General features: G+C 44.1%; 1 protein-coding gene across 1 annotated transcript in view; it reads left to right on the forward strand.

Moving 5' to 3' along the window:
- LOC124788865 overlaps positions 1–19,312 on the forward strand; it is a 159,843-nt gene extending 140,531 nt beyond the window's left edge. Inside the window, exon 6 of the mRNA XM_047256148.1 lies at positions 19,232–19,312. Within this exon, the coding sequence (XP_047112104.1) occupies positions 19,232–19,312 (81 nt within the window). The remainder of the gene's footprint in view (positions 1–19,231) is intronic.
- The last annotated feature ends 265 nt before the right edge of the window (positions 19,313–19,577 follow it).

Genomic DNA, 19,577 nt, shown 5'->3' on the forward strand with positions numbered 1-19,577 from the left:
GGAGAGCTGCCTCCCATGATTTACCTGGTTGATATGGGTGCTGGTTTGAAATTAGAGGGCCCTAACTAGCCTCCTCTCCCCAACGTTTACATTAACCAGTTTTTCCTGTGTCTTGAGAATGAAGGAGGAAAAACTGCTTGGTCCTAGATCCTTGGCCTTGGTATGATCAATTCTCCCTAGTTTTGGAATGAAGACAGCCTTCACTTCCCTCCAAGCATTGGTAATGATTCTTACTGCTAGGCTAAGCCTGAATAACCAGCATGGGACACTTATGAGACTCTCTCTTTCTTGTTGCAAGAGAGCTGGAAAGATTAGATATAGGCCAGGTGACTTCAACGGTTGGAATGTTCCCACCGCCCACTGGAGTTTATTGAAGTCCACACACTTCTTGGCCAATTCCCAGTCCTCTCTTCGAGTGCTTGAGAAACATTTTATCTCCGGGATCACATTCTGGTCTGTGTTGTCCAACAGAGGAAAGTGGGTTTTGAGGAGCAGTTCCAGCACCTCATGTGCTGTCTTTATATATTCCCCATTTTCCTTCCTCAATGTACCTCCTGAATTGGTTGGTACTCCAATGAGGATTCTGTGAAGTGTAGCTTGAGTAGCTGTGCTTTCCACTTCCTCACAGAATGCCTTCCAGGATGCTTCATTTCCTGATCTAATTGACAAGTTGTAGTTGACAAGGGCCTCATGATATTTTTCCCATTCTCCTTTACATCTTGCAAGGTTAAACAATCTTCGTACCTGTTTTATTTACGTTTCCAAGTTATTACTCCACCAAGGCAGATTCCTATTTGCGCACTTCTTGGTGCTTGCGCAGTTGTTCTGATATGAGGTCACTGTGGCAGAGATAACAGCCTCTGCTACTTCCTCAAACACTACTGGATTTCTTATCAAGGTTTTAATTTCTGTTAAGCTTAAGTCAAGGTCCCTCTTACATGTCCCCAGTCTGTTTTCCTTGGATTCCTATGGGTCATGGTCTGTCTGAATCCAATTTCAACCTTGAATTTAATGTACATGTGACTGATGAGGATGGCTCTAACCCGACATGCCAATGTTTGACATAGCTACCTTTCATTATGGAATCAAAAGCTATGTCAATTACTTCTTCTCTACTGTTTTTCCTGAATGTAGGTTCATTGCCCCTATTGAGGACCTCCAGGTTGTTAGCTAAAAGAAATTCAAGAAAGTACTCACCTCTACTATTGGCATCCTTGTTGCCCACACTAGGTTGTGGGCTTTGGCGTCAAATCCCACCAACAGTTGGTCTTCTTGCCGATGGTAAGCTTCTAACTGTCTCCTCACCTCCAAGGGAAGAGTAGAACTGTCTTTGTAAGGAAGGTATACTGGGGTCAAAACAATGTCCCTCATGATATCTTCATCTCTTTGCTGCATTGTAATGGTCGCTAGATCCCTAGAGCAGAAATCCAGCATTGGCATGAAAGAAGTTCCATTTCTTACATAGATGCATGTTCTGGAGTTTCTTAGATTCCTAAAGTAAATCAGCTTACCTCCAGTGCCACCGAGGCCCGATAGCCCCCTTTATATGTGTTCTTGTATCAGGGCCATGTCCACTTCCAGCCTCCCCGGGCAGCGGCTCAAGGCAGCAGAGGACCCCATTACTGTGCTGCAGATTAATCTGCAGCACCTCCAGTCTCCGTCATGCTGCCGTCATTGCCTTTGAGCTCTTTGATAACCCTGAAGGTGATCTGCGAAAACCCTAAAAGCTGTCTCATGTTTAAGGGGACTTCTCTCTGACCTCCACCACCAGGGTTCACTCTTCCAGTACACCCTTCCGGTTGATCACTCTCCAGTCTTCTGTCGAGACTTTTGGGTTCTGGATCCCTATTTTCTCGATCAGAGTCTTAGGTGAGAAATCCTTAAGGATCTCTGGTATCCCTATTGATACTTTTGCTGTCCTAAGAAGCCCTCTTGACCAGCAGCTTCACATTTTCCCACAGGGATATCATGGGCACCTTGTTCTTAAGCCATTACACTGTGTGCACCCCCTCATAGACAAAAATGAGGGCACCACGATTTAGATAGACCCTCCTGTAGTTGGGTCCTGGACCAGCGTTCACCCCCCACCCCCAATATATTCAAAGAGGGCCATCTGTACAAGCTTCTCCTCCTGCGAGGTGATGGCTACCAGTGGATTGCCTTCCTGGATAACTGCCATCTTAAAAACGGAGACTGCAGTACTATAGTTCTGTTTGCCTATTTCTTGCTTCTGTTTTTTCTAGGATCGCTTATCCAGGGAGGAGGGAGTCTTAGATTCCTCCCTTATCCTCTTGTTGCCTGCCTTCGACGTTGTGGGGGTCTCCTTATCCCCTTCAACATGAGACAGTTTTTTCCTGGGGGTCTTACGTTCAAGCCCTTTTAATTCCCTCCACTTGTCTTTAGGAACCGATTGTTTCCCTTCCTTTTGTCTCTGTTCCCTGAGTAGATTCCTCCTCTGGGCTCTAGACAACGCTATAATGTTGAACTCGTCCAACTCCTTGGTTACAGTTCCCACTTATGACTCAGGTCTAGACCCTTATTCATTAGTGGGAATGCCTTCCTGACCCAGATGTTTGGATCTCTGAGGTCTCAGTTTGCCCCTCAGTTTATTTTAATTTATTTTCTTTGGTTATGTCCATCTCGGTACCATGAAATTTGGGGACCTACATGGTCCACACCACAAATACCCAGTGTGGTGTAAGGAAGGTCGCTCAGCATCCCTGAGGCTCCATTTGCAACACATCTTCCCATGTTCCACACATCCCTCAGCACGGATCACATCACACCTTGTGTTGGGAAAGGGAATTGGGTAAGGCCTAGGAGTGGATATCGAAGATGGGACGTTGTAGGACATCGTAGTCTGATCCATCAGCCGAGGCCCTTCCGGCAGTAGGTACTCTACTTTCGGCATTACCCTCAGCTTCACGTGGATAAGCAAGCTCTCCACCCGCATGGTCAGTGCTTCGTCAAGGTGGTGTCCCGAGGAGAGGTGAAAAGGTCTTGTGCATTCCAAAGTGTATTCTCCTGTTATACTGCTGCATAGTGTCGTGGACCCACTGTTAATAACCTATACTTTAGTTTCAGACTAGGCAGGATTCGCCCAGAGTGGGATAATAATTACCTTTATAGAAAAGTGTGGACAGATGCCTTTCCTGGGATGAAAATGAAAGCAAGGTATCTGGTACGTCTTATTACCAGTGTGCCAGCAGGAATGATGTTTGACTGACTGACCAGTTTACTGTAGTAAAACACATGTGATGCATGCACACATTTTCTTCGTCTCATACTACGGTACCTAACACATGCAGACATTTGATGAGTGACAGTGGGATCGATAGGCCCAGTAACATACCTCCACCGCCCCCACTCCCGCTCGCCATTGGCGTATTCTCTTCCCTCCACCAACATTCACACATTACAACAGCATGTGTCTAAAGTAGGAGAATGTCGGGTATATTGGCCTTTATTTTGAAGTCACATAGTTTATTTACGAAAAAAAGTATTGCTTCATGTATCCCCTTTAGAGTTAAGCTTTCAAACATTTCCAAAAACTAAAAACATTTCAGAGGGACCTATTGCTGTTAGTGATTCAATCAATCGCCATTTTATCCTTTAAGGATGATAAGATGACTCTGGAATAAGGGTAAGATGACGAAATGAATATTTGATTTAGAAAGGAAAGACATTTTATTGATGATTATTATTTATCGCAAATGTCACAAATAAATCATTTCTCCTTTGCTTCTCTATAATTTAACCCTGTACACCGAGCATGAGCCCACTCTTGGTATCGAGGACGTTGATACACGTTTCTGTCTTTCCAACTTCATTGCTACGTGTGTAGTCTCTTTCTTCGATTCAATCGGAATCACTGTTGGCGTACTCAATTTTGATTGATGAATGTGACGATGAGTTGTAGTAGTTTCTTGTAGGTTCCTAACTTTGTTTCATTCCAAACCCTCCGCAGAATGCAAATTTACGTTTGGAAACTTTTTCACTATTTGCCTTTGCATTCACATTCTCTTTCAATTCTTAACTCTCTTAGTTATTCTTTCTTATTTCTTAATCTTTCTGTCTATTTTGTTCCTGAGTTATTTCCACGGATTTGCTGATTATGTGTAGTTTTTTAGACTTCCTTTAGGTGCAGCTTGAGGCATCGGAAGTAGAGCACAGGTAGATATGGAGTTACCTCTATTTCACATTTAAGTGCCTGGCAGAAGGTTCATCGAACCATCTTCACAATTCTCTATTATTCCAATCTCATATAGCGCGCGGAAATAACGAACACCTATATCTTTCTGGGCGAGCTCTGATTTCCGGTTAGCGTCAACGAAATGTTTTCGCATTCGGAGGAGAAAGTTGGTGCTTGAAATTTCTTGAGAAGGTTCTGCCGCAACGAAAAACGCTTTTCTATTAATGATGCCCACCTCAAATCCTGTGTCATTTCAGTGACACTCTCTCCTCTGTTTCGCGATGGTAAAAACGTGCGGCCCTTCTTTGAATTTTCTCGACGTACTCCGTCAATCCTATCTGGTAAGGACCCCACACGGCGCAGCTGTATTCTAAAAGAGGACGAACAAGCGTAATGTAGGTAGTCTCTTAAGCAAATCTGTTACATTTTCTTCTCAGTGTCCTGCCAATAAAACGCAGTCTTTGGATCGAATTCCCCACAACAAAAAAGAGGACGGACAAGCGTAGTGTAGGTAGTCTCTTAGGCAAATCTGTCACATTTTCTTCTAAGTGTCCTGCCAATAAAACGCAGTCTTTGGATAGCATTCCCCACAACATTTTCTACGTGTTCCTTCCAGTTTACATTGTTCGTGATTGTAATTCCTAGGTATGTAGTTGAACTTACGGCCTTTAGATTTGACTGATTTACCGTGTAATCGAAGTTTAGCGGATTCCTTTTAGCACCCATGTGGATGACCTCATACTTTCCGTTATTTACAGTCAATTTCCAATCCATTGAGATATCTTTTGTAGATAATTTTGCAATTTCTTTTGATCTTCTGATGACTTTACTAGTCGATAAACGACAGCGTCATGTGCAGACAACGTGGGACAGTTACTCAGATAGTCTTCCAAATGTTTTATATAGATAAGGAACAGCGAAGAGCCTATAACACTACCTTGGGGAACGCCAGAAATCACTTGCGTTTTACTCGATGACTTTCCATCAGTTACTACGAACTGTGACCTCTGTGTCGGACTATCACGAATCCAGTCACATAATTCAGACGATATTCCGTAAGCCCACAATTTCATTACAAGCCGCTTGTATGGTACAGTGTGAAAGGCTTCCATAAATCCAGAAATACGGAATCAATTTGAAATCCGTTGTCAATAGCACTCAACACTTCGTGCGAGTAAAGAGATAGTTGTGTTTCACAAGAACGATGTTTTCTAAATCCATGCTGACTGTGTCAATAGACTGCTTTTTTTTGGGGTAATTCTTAATGTTCGAATATATGTTCCAAAATCCCGCTGCATATCGACGTTAACGATATGGGCCTGTAATTAAGTGGCTTACTCCTACTTCCTTTCTTGAATATTGGTGTGACCTGTGCAAATTTCTAGTCTTTGGGTACGGATCTTTCGTCGAGCGAACGGTTCTATATGATTGTTAAGTATGGAGCTAATGCATCAGCATACTCCGAAAGGAACCTAATTGGTATACAGCCTGTACCAGAATACTTGCTTTTATTAAGTAATTTAAGTTGCTTCACTACTGCGAGGATATTTACTTCTACGTTACTCATGTTGGCAGCTGTTGGTGATTCGAATTCTGGAATATTTACTTCGTCTTCTTTAGTGAAGGAATTTCGGAAGGCTGTGTTTAGTAACTTTGCTTTGGCAGCACTGCCTTCGATAGTAGCCCGATTGCTACCACTCAGAGAAGGAATTCATTGTGTCTTGTCGCTAACATACTTCACTTACGACCAGAAACTCGCTGAATTTTCTGCCAGGTTTCGAGACAAAGTTTCGTTGTGGAAATTATCATCGCATTGAAGTCCACGCTATATTTCGAGCTTGTGTAAAAGATCGCCAACGTTGGAGATTTGGCGTCCGTTGAAATCTGGCTTCAGAGGTGGGACAGCACTGATAATACATCAAGTTCGACATGGATAATGGAGATAGAAATAGGTGCAGTGCCTGGGGAAGGCTCTACTAGAAGTTCAGCTTTGAGTAACGGAGGTAAATTACAGGCATTTGTGGAGTTGGATGAAGGCTCTCTAGTGCATCAAATTCTGCAGTTGAATTTGCTGATATCCCAGGTAGACCAACTATTTCGAACGGAAATTCTGAATGGCCTTGGTCGTTGTTAATGATAACGCGAAGTATACATCTTTAAATGTTTGTGAATAAAATGGCTCAATTCCTGTCTCTACAAGTCCTTTCATCGCGTTATTTAAAACTGCAGTTTAGCTAAAGGCTGTGCTGAACATTCTTGCAATGTCTTGTATTGTCAGTAGGCCTGGATGATTAGCCAGACAGTCAGTATAATCTTTACTACCGGCAGTCTTCAGAGATCCATTACATGACACATCCAACTCCTGAGAGCTGTGGCTTGCGTGACGCGCGAAACGTAGAAGCGTTATGAAATTATCTCTACAGAGAATAAAAAATTCCAAAATGGGATGCAATGTATGACTGTCCATAAAAAAGGATTAGATCTCTTTCCGATGATCTCACTTGCTTAATGAAGTACTCCAGTCATTTTACAAAGCTCTCAGCATTCATCCATCCAGATTTACGCCAATTCCAACAGATCCGGGTGGTGCTCCATCAGATACGCTGGCTGCATTCTAACCCCCAAATACACAACAAACGGAGATATGAACTGTGCTGTAGCAGTAACAGGGCAAGCAACGCTCACATTGGTTCCCCTCTTAGCTTAAGTAACGTTTATTATCCTTATTTTGCCAGTAGTGCTCAGTACTGGTGATATCTTTGTGGGAACAGTTGAACGTCGTTTCTCATCTACATTAAAAATCTGGTTGGACTCAAATTTGTATTTTATTCTTATTTCTCTGCATTCATTAAAGAATCCCTATACAGTCACTTTATTAAATGTAGCCATTATAGCTGCAAGTTTTCTCTGCAGTAAATTCTCTTATTATACACTCCTGGAAATTGAAATAAGAACACCGTGAATTCATTGTCCCAGGAAGGGGAAACTTTATTGACACATTCCTGGGGTCAGATACATCACATGATCACACTGACAGAACCACAGGCACATAGACACAGGCAACAGAGCATGCACAATGTCGGCACTAGTACAGTGTATATCCACCTTTTGCAGCAATGCAGGCTGCTATTCTCCCATGGAGACGATCGTAGAGATGCTGGATGTAGTCCTGTGGAACGGCTTGCCATGCCATTTCCACCTGGCGCCTCAGTTGGACCAGCGTTCGTGCTGGACGTGCAGACCGCGTGAGACGACGCTTCATCCAGTCCCAAACATGCTCAATGGGGGACAGATCCGGAGATCTTGCTGGCCAGGGTAGTTGACTTACACCTTCTAGAGCACGTTGGGTGGCACGGGATACATGCGGACGTGCATTGTCCTGTTGGAACAGCAAGTTCCCTTGCCGGTCTAGGAATGGTAGAACGATGGGTTCGATGACGGTTTGGATGTACCGTGCACTATTCAGTGTCCCCTCGACGATCACCAGTGGTGTACGACCAGTGTAGGAGATCGCTCCCCACACCATGATGCCGGGTGTTGGCCCTGTGTGCCTCGGTCGTATGCAGTCCTGATTGTGGCGCTCACCTGCACGGCGCCAAACACGCATACGACCATCATTGGCACCAAGGCAGAAGCGACTCTCATCGCTGAAGACGACACGTCTCCATTCGTCCCTCCATTCACGCCTGTCGCGACATCACTGGAGGCGGGCTGCACGATGTTGGGGCGTGAGCGGAAGACGGCCTAACGGTGTGCGGTACCGTAGCCCAGCTTCATGGAGACGGTTGCGAATGGTCCTCGCCGATACCCCAGGAGCAACAGTGTCCCTAATTTGCTGGGAAGTGGCGGTGCGGTCCTCTACGGCACTGCGTAGGATCCTACGGTCTTGGCGTGCATCCGTGCGTCGCTGCGGTCCGGTCCCAGGTCGACGGGCACGTGCACCTTCCGCCGACCACTGGCGACAACATCGATGTACTGTGGAGACCTCACGCCCCACGTGTTGAGCAATTCGGCGGTACGTCCACCCGGCCTCCCGCATGCCCACTATACGCCCTCGCTCAAAGTCCGTCAACTGCACATACGGTTCACGTCCACGCTGTCGCGGCATGCTACCAGTGTTAAAGACTGCGATGGAGCTCCGTATGCCACGGCAAACTGGCTGACACTGACGGTGGCGGTGCACAAATGCTGCGCAGCTAGCGCCATTCGACGGCCAACACCGCGGTTCCTGGTGTGTCCGCTGTGCCGTGCGTGTGATCATTGCTTGTACAGCCCTCTCGCAGTGTCCGGAGCAAGTATGGTGGGTCTGACACACCGGTGTCACTGTGTTCTTTTTTCCATTTCCAGGAGTGTATTAAACAGCGAAGTATGTCTCGTTAGGAAATCTTTGTGGCTTGTGTGTGCTTGATTTCTGTGCTTTCATGCATTTGTGTAGAAGCAGTACTAGACTATCCTGATGGTTTTACGTTTCATATGCTCACAGTTTTCTTTGGATGCATCCATTTTTTAAAGAGAGAAAGTAGCCATTATCAACCGATGAGAAAGTTAGTGGGAAGCGTTTCTAGCCTTCCACGTACTAAAAATAGGCAACTTCGTTATCGTGAAACTCTGTTGAATAAATGAACAAAACGGCTATTCGGAGAAATATACGGAAAAATACAGCAGCCATTATCTTAAATCACATGTATCACTACTGTAGGAAGTTTAGGTTGCGGGTTCAGAGGTACGTTTCACTCGATCGTTTCGTCAATGGTTTTGTACTGAAAGTCACCCATGTTGGTGTAAAGAACTCACCGCTAAGCAAACTACCGTAGTTGGTGGAACTTAGACGAAGAAGTTTATGTATTTGCCTCAACCATGAGTTGAAGCACCTTTTCCAGGTGATTCATGACGTATCTGGTTAGGATAACAGGTATTAATGTATATCTGCCTAGTTTTTCTTTGCTCCTTGCACAGTGTGATAGTCTGTAGCAGATGAAGTGAATCCCTACCTGGCCTGTGGGCAGCAGAAATGATCAGCTTCACCTTCATCACTCAGTGCAGTGGCCAAGAGGAATGAAACATTTACGAGGCTCCTCCCGAGCTAAATCTGAAGTCTCTGCTAACGAAGGTTTAAATGTTTCATGCAATACGGCGCTACATGGACCCAGCGACTCAAGGTCACTCTTCCTGTTGGGCAGGCGGCGGACTCCTCCACGCTCAACTCAAACCTCTTCACGAAATGTCCATTGCTTGAATTACAGCAGTGAGACTACGCAGTAAATGCAAATAACGTTAAATCACAAAATTCAATTGAATTTCCGGTGGCCAACCGATATTTTGAGAGACATTGCAAACATGAAACTGAAATTCCGATATAACATAGATCACAAATGGCACTAGGATCTTCATTTACGCTACATTTTTATATGATTGTACAGGGAATAGCACGTACTACACAAAATCTGTCGCCAGCATTCCGCGAAATAGTACTAGCGCAAGCAGGTGGCGACCATTACATGACTTTCCGGGTCGTTGCTCGGACAGTGTGGCAGTGGCGTATAGGTTTCAGATGAAATCGAACTGGGTGAGTTAGGAGCGACATTCGACAGGCTCTTGATGTAACTTGTAATGATTTCCCAGTTAGAATGCCGATTCTGTGATTTCACATACCCAGGTGGACATAGCTTCGTCAAAAAAGAAGAGCTTTTCACGAAGAACCTATTCGTCACGCACAGACTACAGTAGCCACTTGTGGCATTTACGTCGAGCAACGGTCGGATTGATCAGTCGATACAAAGGTATCTGAATTCATCAGTCTGTACCCTATCGTTACTTTGTAAAGTATCAGTTTGTGAGAATCCGCCACCGTCACACCACTCGTAAGTACAAGATGGTGCCGTTATTTTCTCAGATCATCTTTAACGGCCATTCCTAACTTGTGCAGTTCATACACCTTTCACTACAGCCCCAGCAACGGGCCGGAGCAACATGCAAGGGCCGCAACTTGCTTAGGGAGGTAGCTCTCATGCAAAATGCCCTGTGCAGCGCATCATCATGCATGAAACACTAACTTATATTTGAATCTTTTCTAGCCAGCAGTGTCCTAGTCTTTTTTTGAGGAATTAAATCTGTTGGTATTTATCGGTCACATATAAGACAATTTCAGAGACATCGAAAGCCCAAGCAGATGTGTCCGGCATTAACCCTGACATAATTTCACCTATGTAGATCGAGAGTGTAGAATGATTGCGTACTACTATGTTGAAGTTTTGCCTTCTGTGAATAGTGCCTTCTAGTCCTTAATCGGTTGGGAAGACTGTCAGCTTACGCTAGATTTAGGTCTCCTCATTAGTCCTTAATTTACTTAGACATCCTCTTCTTCGCGTTGATCTGCTGTCTGTTCAGTAGAGTGTTTGTCACGCATGTACTGTTTCTCCTCTACGTCACATCAAGGAGAAGTATTAATTAATCCTGTATTTGGCCAGCGTGATAGAATAACAGTAATATCAGAAATTTAGTCCGCCTTGATGCAAAATACCTCGTTATTCGTTTATTTCTTTATTATCCCAAACTAGTTTCTGCGACAAATATCACTATCGTAAATAAACGAATAACAAGGTGTTTAGCATCAAGGCGGACTCAGTTTCTGATATTACTGTTTCTCTACGCAAACACGAACCAAATCGAAGAGTTCCAAGATAAAATCATTATGATAGAATAATTTTATTCCATAAGGCTTGAAACACCCAGTCTCAAAATATTCTTTTCGTGATTTTTGAAGGTAGCTGTCGGAAATATTGTTGACACGTGGTATCTGCACCATAGCACCTTATTCTGTGGACGTGGCAGTTTCACAACTGAATGCTTGCCACCATGATCCGCATGGAAAAGACGTAGTCAATGAGTGACTGAATGCGGGTTATGAACATCTGAAAGCTACATTCCAAACTAAATAACAATCTCTCTTTGTAACATGAAGAAAGAACACTCACCATTTCTAAAGATTTTCTTCGATTAACCTTCAATTCGCCTTTTATACATCAGGCACCGATCGAGAGTTACTAAAAGTCACACAGTATGCCGGTTGAATAACGGAAAATACGCGATTTCTGGTAGGCGTCTCCGTTTGTTAGTGCTTAACGGAGTCGCACAGCTCTTGAGAACAAGTGAAGAGTCTTGAACTCGTCATAGGATCTGTTAGGCAACTGATCCTAATTTCAGAGCAGTATCGACAATTTATATAAATTTCATGTAGCGTTCTGGGCTAGATGAGGCTAGTCACGCGGACACTGCGCAGTACAGGGCCCATGACTGATCGAAACCCATTTCTTTGTGTTTCAATGATTTTCTATTTCCGTCCATTATGAAGAACGTATGCCCTCTGAAGTTGCCCGTGAGCTACTCCAAAAGCGAACGTAGCGTGGAATTAGTAAATAATTACTGGGAAGTGCATTATGGCTAAAGTACCAGAGACACGTCCGACAGAATCATACTAGAGCCATTCAGGGAGATAACCATATATAACGAATATCACCGTTCTTTTTTTTTTTTTTTTTTGCTGAAAGTCACAGGGCTTTCTTCAAAAGCTCTCGGTTGCTGTTGTAATATTAAATCTCACGCTTAGAAACCAAACCTTTTTTCTATTAATTTTATTACGCAGTTATTTGTTGGAATTGTTCAAAATCTTTGCTCATTGTTGGTAACCTTCTAAAGTGGCGTGTACCTCTTTTCGTACATTCAGTTTCTTCCCAGGTATGGCACAGCTATGGTGACAACTAGTTGACGTTAGTGTTGGCGCCTGTTAATTGTTATTTCTCGTAATCTTAAAGTCCGTTTCAACTAGCCTTGGCACTGCTCAGACCAGTCGAGATGTAAGGGTTAAGTCCTTAGGGAGGTAATCAGACGGAATAACGCGAATGGCTTTTCCTGGATAAAACCTGGCGTGTGCTTCATTATGCCGAGGAAGACGTCAGTTTACTCGTCCTGCAGCAACTTTCGATTCACAGGGGAAAGAAGTGTGTTTCATTAGATTTCCAGGTAGCAACAGTTATTTCTTCTATGGCACAATGTACTTGTATGTCCTTGGGAATTATGGTGGTCCTCTGTTGAGTGCTAGTAATCCTGGTTGTATTAATTCACCACACAACACACAATGAAACATTATCAACACATATTACCGATTTCCAACATTAACGTTGAATTTTGGCAACCGTGAGTTGATCTGATACAGACGAACCTTAACAGGCAAGTAGGTCGACGAGCCTTTCTTTTCCAGAGACCCTGTTTTATGACTACTGCTTTCAGCTTCAAAGTACGTCTGTGTCAGATCGAAACACGGGTGAAGACATGAGAGCGTGACTCTAGGAACGTACCGCTGTGTGTTAATATTACTTAACAGCCACTACCTCGCGTACTCATAATATTTATTATAAAGGAAGTAGTCCTAATCGCAGCCCTGGTAGTGGTTATGACTGTCTGAACAATTCAATTGTTAAAAAAGAATTGTACTCAGGGCGAAAAGTATTGTCATACAACGGTACCTTTGTCATTGTACTCTTTTCTGTAGTATGGGTGCGTGTGTATCTCTCTGTGACTATACTATAATGTACGCATATCTGCAACTTGTCTTTTGACCTATGATCTTCGGCTTTGGCGTAGAGCTTCTAATCAAGTGCTAGCCTATTATGTCTTCTTGTGCCTGAGCAACAGTGCTGTGCACTTACTGGTCTTATAAGTTTCAAGTTTTCAACGTTGTTTTCTACTTGATTAGACCTGTATTACGGTGTTAAGTTGCACTCTCTCACGTTTGCAAGTTAACAATGGCGTATACTTTCTGAGTTAAAGAGCATGAATTCCATGTGAAGTAGTCACAAGAGATACTTTCCATGGCTGCTCTTAATTTTTCCTACTAATAAATCTCATGAAAATGCAGTTTTTGTTGATATTCATAATTTACACTGTGTTTTCATTTTTGTACTAACCCTGTGAAAATGGTCCATAATCATTACCGGTAGTGAATAAATGTATTGTAAAACAGCACAGTGTGTATCATACACTTTTCCAAGTATATTGATTCTGCTGACAGTCGCCCGATAAAATATTTTGGGGCTATTGACGTAGCCTTTTATCAACACTGTCTCGCGAAATCTCCGTTAATTGCAGACTTGGACTTTTTGAATCATTAATGTCTGATCCGCTACCTTTACCATATTGTAATATTCTTCCTATTTTACCGTATTCCTAAAAATCGTGTGCGGAATAGTTAACACATTGGGATCATCAAATGATCTTCTCATCGGGCTGAAGCCAACCTATCGTTGACCTGCTGACGATGACAATCGGATTGTCTTACGTCACTGTAACCGCTGATTGGATTTCCACCCGGCAGGATTACTAAAGAAAACTAGCATGGAGTACCCTTGAAACGTTCGCATCACCTCTTGAAAATAACTACTAATCTATTAACCTTATTCATGAAGTCTGGTTTCCGTTTAAATACAACTACAGTTGTTATTGTTCTGATATGGAGGCAGAATTACTTTTTCTAGTTTCCCGAGCTTCTTACATTCAGCAGGAGGAAAACATTTCAGTCCTTCACAGTACAGCATCGGTTGCTATGACAGGACCTGCATTTATTAATCGCCGACTTCTGTAGGGTCTCATACGTAATTCATGTTCTACCCACGTCACCGGTCGGATGCCCTCCCCAAAGTCCTAAAATCTGTTTCGACAGTTACTCCTCCAATCATTCATAGTAACGGCTTCAAACTTCTCCCTCCAACTTCCCTTCTCCTACTACACTCCACCACCAACAAAACATCATCTTCATTGACTTGCATAATAAACGCTCAGTTCATCCTACATAATCTCTGTACGGTCCATTACCCAACCACACCATCCCAAAATATGCCTTCTGCCGAAGAAAGCATGACAAAAGCCAGGTTTTGTGTAGACAACGTATCAAAAGATTTTCTTATGATCTGAGTTTACCATACAGTATTTGTAAATATTGGATATCTATACGCAGCGGTACAAAGGCTGAGTAAGAATTTTGCTTATCTTGATTTATTAGCTCACCAACGATTCTGGTGCTACCAGCATTTTGACATTTGACAGACCAAAGGACTGATGTTCGTATTGATTTAACTGACACTCCAAATTAAGTGATGTTTATGAAAGTTAGTATTATCAATTTTATAATATCGTTTTATTATCTGACTTTATTAACAGTTCTATAATATCTAAGTACTTAATAAGTAAACACGTTGAAAAAAAGTTTTGCATCACCGTGGTTCCCAAAACGACTGAAGATAGACGTTGACTGTGGGTATTGTATCACAGACACAGTCCCTTTGACTGTTCAGAGATGTCACTGAACCAGGTCAAAGATGTAAACAAGCATGCATGAGCAGTGCCTATTAGACGGAAGAGGTCCGCCAGCCGATCAGTTATAGTCATTCCACCAGGAAGGAGATACACGGCTCGTGTTGTCTGTAGTTCAACTATGCCTAGATGGTCAATACCGCGGCTCGATCGCCTGCGAATTGTTACTTTGTGCCAGGAAGGGCTCCCAACAAGGGAAGTGTCCAGGCGTCTCCGAGTGAACCAAAGCGATGTTGTTCGGACATGGAAGAGACACAGATAGACAGGAACTGACGATTACATGCCTCGCTCAGGCAGTCCAAGGGCTACAACTGCAGTGGATGAACGCTAACTACGGATTATGGCTCGGAGGAACCCTGACAGCAACGCCAACGTGTTGAATAATGCTTTTCGTGCAGCCACAGAACATCGTGTTACCACTCAAACAGTGTGAAATAGGCTTCATGATGCGCAACTTCATTCCCGACGACCATGGCGAGGTCCATCTTTGCAACCACGACACCATGCAGCGCGGTACAGATGAGCCCAACGACATGCCGAATGGACCGCTCAGTATTGGCATCACGTTCTCTTCACCGATGAATGTCGCATATGCCTTCAACCAGACAATCGTCGGAGACGTGTTGGGAGGAAACCCGGTCAAGCTCAACCTCTTAGAAACACTGTCGAGCGAGTGCAGCAAGGTGTAGGTTCCATGCTGTTTTAGGGTGGCATTATGTAGGGCAGACGTACGCCGCTGGCGGTCATGGAAGGCGCCGTAATGGCTGTACCATAAGTGAATGCCATCCTCCGACCGATAACGCAATCATATCGGCAACATATTTGGAAGGCATTTGTCTTCATGAACGACAATTTGTGTCCACATCGTGCACATCTTGTGAATGACTTCCTTCAGAATAACGACATCGCTCGACTAGAGTGGCCAGCATGTTCTCCAAACATGAACCCTGTCTAACATGCCTAGGATAGATTGAAAAGGACTGTTTATGGACGACGTGACCCACCAACTACTCTGAGGGATCTACGGCGAATACAGGCTTGCATCAATGCAAGAGGACGTGCTGCTGGGTATTAGAGGTACCGGTGTGTGCAGCAGTCTGGACCACAACGTCTAAAGGTCTTTCTGTATGGTGGTACAGCATGCAATGTGCAGTTTTCATGGTCAATAATAGGGGCGTAAATGATGTTTAATTGATCTCTATTCCAATTATCTGTATTGGTTTCGGAACTCTCAGAACCGAGGTGATGCAGAACTTTTTTTCATGAGTGTATATACAACCGCTAGCTCGACGACAGATCCATACCTAAATATTGAAAAATTGTACAGGTCACACGGATACTAAGGAAAGGTATTAAGAGCAATCCGATGAATTACAGACTCATATCACTATGTTTTTGGAAAAACATTATGAATTACCTTGAGGAAATGTTTCAACTGACAGCACGGATTCAGGAAATATAACTTATCTGCTGAACGTGGTGCGTATATCAACGGTCACAGTACTGGAAGAGGTGGTAATGCTGCATCGAGATGCTCGGTGCCCTTGATCGCCACGCAATGGACGTACGTTGCGTACGTATAAATTCTGTATACACAGTGAACGGAATATACTGTCCGCAAACTCCTAGAGCTGGAACTACTTGAGTGCAACACAGAACACGAATGAAGACTGCTGTCTGCTCGTAAGCCAGAAACGGAAACTCAACACAAGTATTCATTCACAAAGCTGCACCTCAGTATGCTTCAGACTAAACAGAGAAGCAAAGAAGTCTCACTCTACTTATAGAGAAACGACTTAACTCGCTCCCAGTAGCGAAATCGACACTTTGCAAACTGTAAAAGTGAGACTCTTCACTGACGCTATTGTCAGCAGGGTTTCTAAGTTGCTCCCCGCACAGTATTACCTCTTCTGACACCCGCCGGAGAGTCACCTTTACACGTCATACACCGGTTTCCAGCAAGGTTCGTGGCGTCTGCGTGTGCGCTCCCTCCAATGAATCCCAGCAGTCGTTACAAAAGCCATTCCTCCACTACACGAGCTATGAAACTGACAGCCGATCAACTGCAGTTCATACTCCGCATAGAAGACTGTCCTTGAACATCCAACAACTCTTCCTCCGACTAAGGATTCCATATAAATCAAAACCATTTCCCTACTTATTTGGCTGGAAACCTGGCTCACGGCCTCCTGAGAGATCTCGAAAGGTCCACTCGCGCCCGCCGTTCGTGACCCCCGTGTATTCCTCTGTACTAAAAGGATGTCATCTTGTAAGATGCTATCGGTCTCCATACCTGGCTGCCAACAGCTGGCTGTTTTAATTAATTCTTTTAGTGGCAGGACTGCGTCTCGAATCTGCTCACAGGTCTCGCCACTGGGACACTGCCAGCAGGGCTGTAAACCCAACTGTCGCCACACTGTTCTCTTCAGAGCAGTAAAAACATCTCTCCCCCGGTCGAACACAGCATGGCTTCTTTTCTAAGGTCCCTTCCACCGATTGGCGCTTTAATGGTCAGCACTCCCTGGTGTCAGTGTCCAACTCAGATCAGTTCCGAAGTGTACAACGCTACATTATGTTAGTGTGTGGTGTTACCCAGTGTCAACCAAATAAATGATAAATTATCCGATCATCCATTGTAAATCGCGATCTCTGATCGAATAAAATGTGCAAACCTAATAGTGTATAATATTACTTGAATGGGTGCAAAATACTGCCACCTTACTCAATAATATCAGCAGCTTTTTGTATATGGAGTGTCCAAAACACCTCTCACTGGCACTTAGGAGTTAATTAAGTTCAATTCGGACTGTTGTTCTTTACAGGATTATCATTTAAATTTTTACTCTTTACTCTGAGAAGGCAATTCTGGAAATTTCCCCCATGATATTTACCGTAGTTTAGATAAAAATATTGTTTTGCTATTACTCGTCATGCACATGCTATTTCAAACCTTCCATACTTGAACTTATTATACTAGAATCCAGCTTCATATTTCTACACCTCTGAAATGCTGCTAAGCCGTCGTAAGGTTTACCATCCCACATTTTATTCAAAGGAAGTTATACTTTATAAGTCCTGCATTAGTTAATTACAATTAAACGATGGAAAATCCAGGATGTGATAATGAAAATATTATGAAAATAACTGCTGTTCACCGTGTAGCAGAGATGCTGAGTCGCAGATAACCACAACAAAAAGACTGTCAAACTGGTAAGCTTCCAGCCTATAATATATCCAAAATTACTGTAAACTTCCTATATCAACCTTCAGTTATTGTTCCACACCTACCTATCCCTTTCCCTGTCCCCATTCCAGCTCTGCACCGCCCTCTATTCCGCTAACAGATCTCTGTACTCTTTTTACTTCCCTCTTTTGCCACTGCCAACCCTCCCCCAAAGCCGGCCGTAGTGGCCGATTGGTTCTAGGCGCTACAATCTGGCACCGCACGACCGCTACGGTCGCAGGTTCGAATCCTGCCTCGGGCATGTATATGTGTGATGTCCTTAGAGTAGTTAGGTTTAAGAAGTTCCAAGTTTTAAGGGACTGATGACCTGAGAAGCTCAGAGCCATTTGAACCATTTGAACCTCCCCCAAACCCACCCCTGTCGTCTGTCTATCCAACCGCGTTCGCCTAGCTGCCCTGCCCTCTCTCCATCTTATCCCTGCGTGCTACCACAGGCAGCACTTTACTGTCCCCCAGCCGTGCAACGCTTACCCTCCCCCTCCCAACCCCTTACCGCCACCACTCAACCCAGAATGCTTCACTCATCATGCACTGCTGCTCGCAATCTGACCTCAGCATCCAAAAGAATGTGGTATGCTTGTGTTAACAGACCTTGTGTGCGTGTGTTGTGTTTTGTTATCTAATCGGATGAAGGCCTTTTTGCGAGAAAACTTATTTAATGGACAGTCTTTCTCTTGTGCCTATCTGCGTCTCACAATCTCCTCTATATGTTGATTAGCAATCTGCTCTTTTCATAACATAGTTAACTATAATTATTAGATCTCCAGTGGTACGTCACATATCAAATTAAGTACAAAACGTCCTGTTTCATTCAGAACAGCAATCGTAAATTTTACGAGGGTTAATTAGTATTATTCCTCTCATATCACTTCGCTTCTTACTTATGGAAGGCGTTTATTTTTGTTTTATTTCATTTAACTCTCCCAATAATATCTAATACAACTCGGTTCCCCTCCAGATTACGCCTTCATTCACCCGCTAGGCGACATACTGGCTCACTTGGTCAAGAGTCGACTAGCAAGCGTGAGTGGTGGTGAGTGGTGGTGATATTCTACTCTAGTTTCATTAGAAGATCGATGATGTTGAATACTTATAATGAGTAGAAGAAATACAACTAGATACCATCAAGTTATTTATTTTCAAACAACAGAAAAATGCAAAATATAGGAAATCAATAAAGAATTTTAAATCCTACTCTTCCACTAGCCTTTGGATTGGGAGGACATCTGTGACTTTAGTCAAGATTGCTCCCTCATTTATTAGACGGACACGGTGCTCAAATTGGGAAAGTCACATTTCCTCATTGACAATGTCCAACGAGTATCTGTCTCACAAAGAACTATGTAGATGTGGTACACTTACAGCTAGATATAACTGGCATCTTTTCGAGATGCCGTTACGAATGTGGACTGGCGCATTGTGTCTGGCAGGTGCTGCTGTGCCTGGCGGCCGGCACGCTGACCGCCGAGTGCGCGCTGCTGCGCGTCGACTGGCGCTACGACCCCGACTGACCCCTGGAGGCGCTGGCGCCACCGCCGCCAGTGTCTGTGAGCGTCGTGGCGCTGGAGGTCCCCGCCGCGGGAGGGCCTGGATCCGTGGCGCCAGTCGGCACCTCCAAAGTGGCGTGGGCCGTCTGACACCGGGACGAGGGACAGCCCCTTCTGCCCGCGCAGTGCGGGCGCTACGGCTGAGAACCTCTACCATCAGCGGCGCCACTGTGCAGTCTACTACTGCCCCACATTTTCCGTCGTACCTGCTCTCTCTCTGATGGTGAAC

This window comes from Schistocerca piceifrons, chromosome 3 (assembly GCF_021461385.2).
Source record: "Schistocerca piceifrons isolate TAMUIC-IGC-003096 chromosome 3, iqSchPice1.1, whole genome shotgun sequence".
NCBI classification, from domain to species: domain Eukaryota; kingdom Metazoa; phylum Arthropoda; class Insecta; order Orthoptera; family Acrididae; genus Schistocerca; species Schistocerca piceifrons.